This window comes from Fukomys damarensis, unplaced genomic scaffold (assembly GCF_012274545.1).
Source record: "Fukomys damarensis isolate Sample0158 unplaced genomic scaffold, DMR_v1.0_HiC HiC_scaffold_39, whole genome shotgun sequence".
Classification (NCBI taxonomy): domain Eukaryota; kingdom Metazoa; phylum Chordata; class Mammalia; order Rodentia; family Bathyergidae; genus Fukomys; species Fukomys damarensis.
Genome location: NW_022900951.1, coordinates 38,863,502 through 38,874,981, shown reverse-complemented (window position 1 = coordinate 38,874,981; position 11,480 = coordinate 38,863,502). Strand labels below are relative to the sequence as shown.

Sequence of the window (11,480 nt, the reverse complement as noted above, 5' to 3'; positions counted from 1 at the left end):
AAAAAAAAAAAAAAAAAAAAAGGAGACTGTGTTACTGAGCAATATATCCAACACAAAGAGCTTTGAATTTTGCAGGTTTTCTGTCACTAGGCGGGTTTGTATTATTTGTTTTAGTAAAGAAATCTTTCAGAATCAAATAGCCATTTTGTGACCTTGGCTGTTGATGTACTTGTGGGCAATAATATAGTTCGGGACAACAGAATGACCCAGTATACTTGGGGTCTAGTTTATTGGGTAATTACTAGGATTATAGAACAAATTTTTTAGATTACAGAACATAAAGGGCATTGTATAAAAGCATTTTTCTTTTGACTTGGGTGGAATTTAGCCTTTTTTTTCATTTTTTTGAGACAGAGTCTCAGTATGTATCCATTGAATTCATCCATTGACCTTGAATTCATTATGTAGCTCAGATTGGCCTTGAATTTGTGGTTATCCTCCTGCCTCAGCCTCCAGAGTGCTGGGATTACAGGTTTGCACTACCATGCCTGCAGAACCAAGCATTTTAAAAATACATACTATCCCAGAATGGTGGCATGCACTGTTTTTGCCTTAGTTATCACATTAGTCTTTGTGATTTTTATATACAGTAAATCCCTGACTTAAAAACATTTGAGTTGCAGACTTTCACAGATATGAATGGACCTTGCATTACAAAAATTGGTAGCTGGGAACAAATTGTGGAAGTAAGTAGCTCATGTGTATGCCAGACACAGTTGTGCTGCTGTGTGATTACTGTACAGTGTGACAGTGTACAGCAGTACAGTGCTCGGAGTCCAGGATGTCAAGGAACAAGAGGAAAAGCAGTGGTGATGTGGCGGGACTGCTAGGAAGTGCAAAGCAATATACACTGTCTATTTGTCTCAAAGGTGTATAAAATTTATGCACAAATCCAACTTACGAACGTTCTCCCAGAGCAGAACTAATTCATGATTCCAGGAATTACTGTACGTGTAAAACATACTACATGCATGACAAAAGAAAAAGGAACAAATGTGTATACAGGATGCACACAAAATATAAATAAAATCTTTCATACGGCAGGTCCTATTTTTCTTTCGCATCTTGTATTGAATAGATCAGTTTTCTCTAGTAGATGTCCAGTGTTTTGAAACTCCGTTACTGGCACTGTGATTAGCACTGAGGAGCATGGCCTCCTTCTAGTCCTAGCATCATTTTTTTTTCAGGAAGCCTGATTTTTGAACAGTGGTACTGAACCTCTTCTCAGTAATATCAAGTATTTTTAATTGCCTTGCTCAATAGACTCCATACGGAGGAGAAAAGACTATTTTAGATATGTGTTTGATGGTATTTTTAAGCTTCCAGCTTTGCATACTACACTGATTTATATATTCAGTATTTTTATACCTTCATTTTATCTGCAAAGCTCTGTTATATATATATACATAATTTTCTTAATCCTTTAAATAGTGCTGCAGTATCCTGTGGTTAGCAAGTGTTGACTTTCTAATTTTTGCTGAAAGGTTAACCAGTGAACAGAGTTTGTTTTGTGCCAGTTATATAGTTAGTGATAAAGCTACAAGCAGAATATTCCAGCATTTTAGCCACTTCCCTTTCTTTTGTGCATCATAAAATTGTATCTTAAAATGAAGCACACATGTAAAAATAATTTCATGAATGCTTAATGCTGCCCATACAGGTGCATTTCATCTTAAACCATAGATTAGTCATGAAAATTGGAGCAAAAATTATAAATAGATTGATGTTTTTGTAACACAAAAAATTCTTTGGCAATCACTTTTGCATAATTTGTCCTTTTTGCCATTCATTTATTTAACTTACCTTTATTGACACTGGGGATCAAACTCAGGACCTTGCTCTTGCCAGGTGTGGTGCCACTGAGCTACATCCCTGGCCCTCTTGGCCTTCACAATCCCAATTGAAATGACTGCAAACTTTTTTTTTTTTGGTATGGGGAATCAAACTCAGAACCTAGCACTGGCCAGGTAGGCACTGTGCCACTGAGCTATTTCCTCAGACCCCCTTTTTTGGTACAGGGACTTGAACTCAGGACCTTATACTCGCCAGGCAAGTACTGTGCTGCTGAGCTATATCCTCGCCCCCACCCTGCCTTTTGGCTCAGGGAATCAAACTCAGGATCTTGCACTTGCCAGGCAGGCACTGTGCCACTGAGCTACATCCTCGGCCCTTGCAAACTTTTCCAACATGGAGAAACCAGCTTAAGTGCTGGGGGTGAGGAAGGGTTTCATCTTCATGCTGTAAACATAGAAATTCCACTTGTATAATATAGATGGGTCATATTGAAGAAATATTATCCAAACCAACTTGTAATTTCACTTCCTAAGAAAGTGAAAAGAATTGAATTGGGTGTTTAGGACAACTTGCAGGGCCTTCTATATGGTTTTCTTTCCCAACTGTTGATGGCTTTAGAGCGCCACAAGGAGGCTCAGGAAGCAAGATCAAAGTAGGAACACAAAGGACTAGACATTGTTCCTGCAGTGAAGGTCGGTCAGGTCAATTTATGAAATGTTTATTTATTTTGTGTGTGTGTGTGTGTGTGTGTGTAGAAAATTTTATGGTTGTCCCTTTTACATGAGTAATTTTTTTAAATGAAATGTTTATATGGAAAAATTTAAAGGTTTCCTGCTAGGGAGAACCCATGGCCTCCCATGCTATATATAAATTTCTATCTGTTACCTTCCTACTAAGAGGAAGAGTCTGAGAACATTAGGGTGCATGGTAAAAGGGAGTGGAACCACCTATTTTATTACGGGGGAAAATTATCCTGGATAGACTCCTCTTTGCAAGAATGAACAAAGAAACTCAACATAAGGTTTCTGAAAAGACTGCAACATAAATGAACAGCACAGTGTTCAAGAGGCAAAGGAAGAAAAATACTTATTTCAAAAATACGTTTTCTTTAGGAAGTGAGTGTTTCTGCCAACAATGTGCTTTGTGCTTTCTGTTGAGTAAAAGGAAATATATAATAAAGAATAAGCAGTGAAAGCAAACCATGTGAAGTGAAAGCTGGAAGGAGAAAATAGAGCAAGAGAATAAATAATTTAAAATATTGCTGAGTGAGGCTTTAGGCAAAAAAGCAAAGAGAGCTTGAAGATGAAGGAAGAAATATGAGAAAAGTAACATGCATTATATGGAAAAATACCCTAAAACTGGGGAGAATGGGCAGAGTTGGGAAGTCAAACATGAGAAGGCCTCAAAAAAATAGAGGAAAAAATCATATGTAAGAGCAAGAATTTAAAACCAGGTATGGGGGCGCATGCCTGTAGTCTCAGCACTTGGAGGCTAAAGCAGGGAGTTCGAGATGAGCCTGGGCTACATTGTGAGTTCAAGGTCAGCCTGACCTATACAGCAAGATCCTGTCTCAAAAAAAACCAAAACGCAACAAAACAAAGAGTTCAAGGTTGGACAGGATGGAGCCCTAGCATGCAGTTATTCTTGAAGTTTCAGAGGCTAGATTAAAAGCAGCTGCTTCAATTAAACATACAATAAGAAAACAATAAAAACAAAATCAACTTCTCAGACCAAAGATGCAAATGTGTAAAATGAATATTTACTCTGCAAAAGAGAAAAACGAAACTCATGTCCTGGCAAATTTTAAGGTTAAAGCAAAGATTGTACCAAACATTCTCATAGAAAAAGGAGTGAGGCCCCCGCTCCCTGCAGAAGTTGCAGTACCATAGCAGACACCAGGAGACACAGCACAGACTTTTAGAGGACCAAGTTTATGACCCAGAAATTCTAAACTCACCAATGTGTTTATTTATTTTTGGATCCCGGGGATCAAACTCAGGACCTTGCCACTGGGAGGCAGGTGGCAGAACCACTGAACCAAACCCCCGGTCCACCAGTGTGTTTATTAATTCGTGAAAACAGTAAAAAATTACCTCAGTTATATAGTTTACCATAACCATGCCATCCACATACTTTTCCTGAGAAAATTGCTTGAAGGTATATTTCAGCTAATTAAGAAATAAATTAAGCAGTTCAACCAGGGAGAAGTCATGAAACCAAAGGACTAGCGGAGAGCAGTGGAATGAAACATACAGTAGATCCTTGTGAAATGTAAGTAAAGTTCAAAACAAAATGTAAACATATTCAGTATTTATTGAAAGATAAAATAATTAACAACAATAATAAAAGGGACCTTAAATGCAAACTAAGGACAGATAAAAGAAAAACATGTTACTTTATTCAAGTTAGTTTCAGTAAGTAATCTTTAGAATTAAAACAGACTCAAAATTAAAAATTTACAAAGCATAAGGTTAAATTATCTCTCAATCGGGAGGAAAAACCTGTAAATGTTCTTCATTTAACTCTGCTGATGAATAAACATGCAAGTTTTGTATTTTTAACTGTTGAAAAATGGCTATAAGTAAAAATACACTAGAACATTGACATTTTATATTAGCTTTTTTTGAGATTTTCGTGGCATATAAATCTTCATTTAAGTATGAGTTTTATAATTACAAAAATGTGAATTATTTAAAAATATGCAATTTGTCATAGCTGTATGATCAAATTATATAAAGGGAAGTTATCAACAGTGAGTTCTAGATAATAGAAATATCCCATGCTTCGTTATATTGCCATTTGCATATTTTTATAATGCATATGTATTAATTTTATAGGAAGGAAATTAAATTTTTATCAAGATATTCTATGTATTCAGCAGAGTTACAAATTTATGGTATTAAATGCTTCTCCCCCAATTAAAAGTAAATAAAGTGTTTTGTTTAAGACATTAGAAAAAAAGCACAATAAAGCAGAAAGAAAAAAATATTAATAACTAAAAGCTCAAGCTTATAAAGCGGTATACAGAATATATTTGAACTAAGCTAAGCACAAGGAGTTTCAAAGTTGATTGTTTAACGCAAACAGAATTTACAAATGCACCTTGTTCAGGAAAATAAAACTACGTATGTAAATCACAAATTCAGAAGTAAAACGTACACACTTATGCTACTTGTGAATGCTATAGTAAATATTAATTATCAAATTTGAAGGAACACAATGCTGGAATTGATAAATGACTATGGAAATATTAGAGACAACTGCCTAAGTGCTACTCCAAATGTTAAAGTGATTGTCTCTAAGTGGCTCAATTATGCACTATTCCCCCACTTCTTTCTTTTTAAGTGTGTCAAAAATTCTGCACTAGGCCAGATGTGGTGGTGCACACCTGTAATCCCAGCATTGGGAGGCTGAGGCAGGAGGATCCCTGTGAATTCGAGACCAGCCTGGGCTGCACAGTGAGTTGCAGGTCAGCCTTAACGATACTGTGAGACCCTGTCTCAAAAAAACAAAAACAAAAAAACAAAACAAACACCCCAAAAATTCTTTACAAAGCAGGTGTCAATTTTGAAGTTAAATATGCATAAAGACAAAATGTGAAAATAAAATCCTTCTGTTTTAAGACAAAATAAAAAAAAAATTTTTTTTTGGTGTAGGGAATCGAACTCGAGACCTTGCACTTGCGAGGCAGGCGGTGGAGCCACTGAACTAAATCCCCAGCAGATATTTTTTATTTTGAGACAGTATAGCTATTTAGTTCAGGCTGGCCTCGAACTTGTGGTAGCTCTCCTGCCTCAGCCTCCCAATTGCTGAGATTACAGGCATCTGCCACCATGCCCAGCAAGATAAACTTTTGAATTTTAAAGGTAGAAACTGCTGTTTTTTTTTAAGTGCATGGGATGGAATCCAGAGCTTTCTACATGCTAAGTGTGCACTCTTTCAGTGAGCAGTACTCAATCCTACCTTTCTAAAATTTAAGTAAAAGAGAAAGGACCCGAGTTCGATCCCCGGTACCAAAAAAAAAAAAAATTTAAGTAAAGCAGAGGCTGGTAATAGCCTTGAGAGCCTGGTGACTTTTAACTAGTGGCCTCAGGACCATTAATGGCAAAGTGACTTTCTAGATCACCAGCTGCCATCAAGACTTTGATAAAAGGAAAGTTGACACACCAAGGGCCACACAAACAGATAAGTGGTAATTAATAATCCTAGTAAGGGCTGGGGATTTACCTCAGTGGTTCCACCACCTGGCTCACAAGCTCAAGGTCCTGAGTTGGAGCCCCAGAACCCCCACAAAATTCTCATAATAGGGGCTGGGGACTTAGCTAAGTGGTTCCGCTGCCTCCCTCACAAGTGCAAGGTCCGGAGTTCAATCCCGGGTACCCCCCCAAATTATAATAATAATTAATAAGTTTCAATGGAATATCTATCACTTAAGGAAAAAACTATTTACAAAGTGCCTCAAATTTTGCATATTTGCATTGCAATATTTCTTTGTTAGTAATGTGAATAGGTGAAGTGTTGTCTGCCCTATTCATGAAATAAGTAAATGAAGATTGTGACTTTTAGATTAAGCCATGCAGATAGGACTGCATTGCTTCCTCCCATTTCTAAAGAAAGTTAAATTATGGCAAGTTATTCTTCTGTATGTCAGAGACAGTGCAGTATATGTAGTTCAAATATTTGCCATAAAATATGCAGGGAGAGAGTAGGTTAGAAAAGCATTTTTCCTATATAAAAATATTTTTTTGAAGGAAAAGTACTTTCATTGTATGTGTAGATCCTGTTTATCTTGTTGAATGTGTACTTATAAATGCAAGGTTTTTTTCTGCTTGTGTGTGTGTTATGCCGGGGATCTAATTGAAGGTCTAGCATATTCTAGGCGAATGCACTACTACTGAGCCACATCCCCTGCCCTAAATACAATTGTTTAATTCACACTCACCTTTGAAATGTCTACCTGGCAATGCCATTTTGGCAGGCATAGTTAAATGCCACTACATGAAATGTGGTCAGGGCATTATAATCAGGAGTTGCTGGTATTCCCCCTATTATGTCATCAGTACTGAGAAACATCTTTTGGGGTCCTTATAATGTTACTGGTAGATCAAAGGATATGTGAGACCCTATAATTAAGAAAAAAGCTTGCAGAACTTTGTACAATTTAGTACTTGCCTAAAATGTGTGTGTGGAGCCCTGTTTTCTACCATTGTGTAAAACAAGCTTAGGGCGCCTGTGTGTTGCAGGCCACACTTTAAGCAATGTCTGTTTTAAAGGGTCTATTACGTCAAAAAATTTAATCTTAAAACACTGGCTTAGTGTTTCCAGGTTTGTCTTGAAAACTATCTAGGCCGGGGATTTAGCCCCAGTGGTCCTGCTGCCTTGCAAGTGCAAGGTCCCTAGTTTAGCCTCCAGTACCAAAGAAAGGAAAAGAAAACTATCATCAAATCATACCTTCTCCAATTTTAGTATACGTGCTGCTGAAGTGAGCACAAATCATATACCTTCTCTGCAGTAAACTTCTGTTTTAATAAAGAGAAATGAAGCATTATGGTTTTTTTTTTAACATCTAAACTTCTTTCTCAAAAGACCTTATCCTCAACAAAGGGGAAATCTATGATAAACTCAGTTTTATGTATAGGAAAAACAAACTGTCAATTTCCTAGTAAGGTTTGACTTTCTTTTCATCATGTGTGACACCTATATGCTATATAGATAGCATGCCTTTAATATTTGCCTTGGCTTTTGCATTAGAGGGGTGTTGGAAATATGATGGCTTATTTCTCATATTTCCTTCCTAGTACTGCCCTCTCTCCTAGTATTGTTATTAACCTCCCAGGTATTAATGAAGTCATACAAAGTCAAGAAATCTTTTGCTGCCTGTTGTGTTCCAGGCACTAGTCTAACATCAAGGATTAAGTGCTGAATAAGGCTGATGAGCTGCTAAATTACAGCCTAGTAGGGGGAAGATAACCAGTGAACATAACGAATAAGTTAACAACAGTAACTCAGCTACAGGCTAAGTGCTAAGATCAAAACAGAACAGAGTCAGCGGGTCTTTTATCTCCCAGATTGGTGGCCACAGGGGGCTTCTCTGTGGAAGTGACTTCTGAGCTGTGAACGATAAACGGCGAGGAGCCAGCTGATTTTTCTGGATCCAGTTAAATGAATGCAGAGGAACCAGAGAAGTCTGTAGTACTCCGATTCCAAGGATTCAGTTCTCAAGAGTCAGATTTTGCATTTTTAAAATGACATGCATGTCTCATCTGGTACTGGGACTTCGGATTTAGGTGTGTGCTTTGGCTCCCAAAGTTAACTCAAATGGTTTTCCCAAAATGTGAGTCATATTCTCAGGGAAGACTGCTGTTAGCCAAGTGGACAGCTGAAGTATTTCAGTTTTTGTCCTGTGGATGCTTTCGAAGTCCTTCTGAAGAATAGTATTTCTAAGTGCTATACATTTGAACTTTAAGAATCAGCAGTTTCAGTGAACAGATGCTATTATACACTAATTTACACACCTTAGGAGTTCAGATTCAAGACTCATCTCAGTGGAGAAGACTCCACCATCCCTGGCTGTAAGAGCCTCCACAGCCTCCTTGCCTTGTCATAACTATTAGCTAAATTTTCTTTGTCTAAATTAATTTCCCTTTATATGAAATGCTAATTTTATTTGTCTTTAGAAATAAGAAACCTTAACTTGAATAACCACTAAATTTATGAATTTGACAACAAAGTATGGATTATTAAATTCCTGTAACACACACTTTGAGAATAAACAACAAATCACCTCACTTTTAAAGTTTAACATTACTTTAGGAAAAGAAAAAAGCCAGAGAGTGATTTTTTTTTCACCAACTGCTCAAAAATAGGCTGCAGAGAACTCTTTCTTATTTACTATCTAGCATTTTGGCTGAAGGTAGAACCTTAAAAACAGCAAGGGCTGTTCTCCTTAAGCCCTCCTCCCATCGCAGTGTACCCAGTCCTACCAGCCAGAAGCAGAAGTCTTATGAAGACGTTTTTGGGAAGATACCTTTTTTTCTCTTTCCATGGAATCTTGAATGTATCGTTGACAGGGGACACAGGCAGAGCTCAGTCTGTATTTTGTCAGGCTGCTGGTCTCCCTTTTTTTGAAGACTCCTGACTGTGTCCTTTTGGATTAAAGATTGTAGAGGCGACGGGTATTCTCATGCAGAGTGACTAAGACATGGGAAAGCGGCTCATTCTTGATTCTGGCGATCTCTTGCACAGTATACAGGGCCAGACCTGGGTGGGAATACCGGCAGACGCTTCTAGGAAACTGACGAGGGAGAAAGTACGGAGCATCGGTTTCAACGAGAATTCTTTCCAGTGGGATCTTTTTCAGAGCTTCTTTGGCCTGCCAGGCAGAATTGTAAGTTAGGATTGCTGTGAAGCCCACATACAGGTTGGGGAAATGCTTCAGCAGGGGCTCAATGACGGAGTAACTGCCAGTGAAGCAATGCCTGTGGATCTTGTAATCAGGGGGCACAGCTTTCTTTAAGATTCTCAGTAGATCTTTATCAGCATCTCGGCAGTGGATCAGCAATGGGAGGTTGAGAGATACAGCCAGCTCCAGTTGTCTCTCAAATACCTCGAACTGCTCCGGGATAGGTGTGGTGCACTTGTAAGAGTAATCCAAGCCTATTTCTCCATATGCCACAGCCTTCGGGTGCCGTAAGGCTTGCAAGACATTTCTTTCTTGATAGTCATCGTAGTAGCGTGCAAAATGAGGGTGACAGCCAAAGGCCCCCCAGATCAGATCGTCTTTCAATAGCTCTTCCCATAGGCCATATTTTAGGGTACGAGGATCACAGAAATCAGAGATGCAGCCCTGAAATTCCTTAGGGAAAGAACTGCCGTAAACTTTTCTGAATTTGGAAAAGGTCCCTTGGAAAGACAACTTGGAATACAGAAGGTCCAAGTGACAGTGGGAATCAATGAAACCCTCTGCTTGGTATGACTGCTGGTGACTGCGTTGCTGGAAGCCAGATGCATGTGCTCCATGGGGTTGCAACTTCTCCTCTTGATACGTTTTCACCGTTGAGGCTGCTTCTAAATTTCTGGAGAAATGAAATGATCCAGAGTTCTTGGATTTCTCTTCTGTCACCTTCAGCTTTCTGGATATATTTTGGGAAAGAACTGCAGAGTAGGTATAAGTCTCCACGTGATTCTTGCTGCCGCTCTCAGCCTGGAATGTGGTAGTGGTGCTGCTGTCACCACCGTCAGTGGGAAAACAGGACGGATGCCTGAGACTGCTGACCCAAGAGCTGGTGTAGTCATTCCAAGGGCTGTAGTACAAATTAGGCTGTTGAATGCCATAGTCATTCTGGTGAGGTGAAGGCTGTGAAACTACTGGGAGACTCTCGGAGCATAGCTCCTCCTGAGAGATTCTGACTGTGGCAGTCTCTTCAATATCATGCCAATACCTTCTTGAAGAAGGGTGCTCGAGCACGACCTTTTCCTTAAGCTTTAGGATTAATGAGTTGAGGTCATCAACATCCAGAAATTGTAGGGCTGAAGTGCATTTTTCGCAGAATGTTCTTTGGTTGCCAAATGGCTTCTCATTGAGCATTTTACCAGGAGATACAACCACATTTCTCTCAGCTGGGCTGCTCATCTCTGGGGATGGCTGTTTCGGAGGATGGAAGGGAGTATTCCTGGCTGGCATTCGACGACCGTGTGCCCGTCTTGGCTTCGCATCCAGGGCATTCCACCCCTTTTCTTTTCCCGGGAAGCCCTGGCAAAACTTTGAAGGGCCTTGCTCTTCAAGCCCATCACACTTTGCGAACTTTGGTTCCTCATTTTTACTTTGGCCCTCAGCTTCAGCTGCAAATTTAGAGTTCCTGTAGTAGTAGGAACTCTTTTTGTAATTGCGGCGATAGGCGCCCTCTCCAGAAGCCATCTTTTAGAAACGGGCGCGCGGCACGCAGAGCGGCAGAGCGGCGCAGAGACACAGCGACCCCGCGGCCCCGCGGATCCCACAGACTAGCGGCGCAGTGGCACACAACGTCACAGCGCAGAGAGGCACAGCGCACAGGGATCCCACGGACTAAAGAACCCTCTTAGGGTCAGCGAGGCTGTTCCAACCACACTTGGGCCTGAGGGAAGAGGGGAGGAAGAATTCAGTGGCTGAATGAGCCCTAGGCAAACCTCCACACGGTCCACAAATTTCTCCTTTTTTAACGTTCAGTCCCCACTACCAAAATGAGGGGATTTTCAGGCACTTGGGACCCCCTGCCCCGTCCAAACCACGTCATTGAGTTCCCGGGGCAGTTGTGTTTGTCAGGGGATCTTACCTCAGGGCCTCTCGGGTGGTACTGGAAATGTCGCTGTTCCGCAGCTTAGGAAGTTTTCCTGCCGCCTTTCAAGAGTCGTAGAGATGGCGAGAGTACTTCTCCGCAACTCGAAAGCGGTTTGGAGAAGTCCGAAAGGTTGAATTCACGGAGAGCCGGACTAGGTGTCCGAGCCCTCGAAGTGCCTCTCAGACTGCGAGGCGCAATCGACTGCTCAAGCTACTTCCTGTGGAAGCGCCTCTGCTGGACTGTTGAAGTGCTTCCGGATCATCAAGGGCGGCTTTTGGTTTGGAATGGGAAGGGAGGTTCTTCGGAGACTTTGGAGCCCTCTAATGGGCTACCAAGTGTGTCAGGGATCATGGGATTGCACCCTCCCCC

At 40.3% G+C, this 11,480-nt stretch overlaps 2 protein-coding genes across 2 annotated transcripts in view; one reads left to right on the top strand and one right to left on the bottom strand.

Moving 5' to 3' along the window:
- Positions 1-11,480, top strand: part of Efhc2 (EF-hand domain containing 2) — a 175,258-nt gene that overhangs the window by 43,657 nt on the left and 120,121 nt on the right. The gene's annotated exons all lie outside the window — the stretch shown is intronic.
- On the bottom strand, positions 8,666-11,204 carry LOC104855262 (putative deoxyribonuclease TATDN2). Its single transcript, XM_033760335.1, has 2 exons — positions 11,106-11,204; positions 8,666-10,907 (listed from the first exon to the last, which is right to left on the bottom strand). Exon 2 carries the CDS (start codon positions 10,709-10,711, stop codon positions 8,948-8,950), a length of 1,764 nt encoding a protein of 587 aa, XP_033616226.1. The 5' UTR covers positions 10,712-10,907; positions 11,106-11,204; the 3' UTR covers positions 8,666-8,947.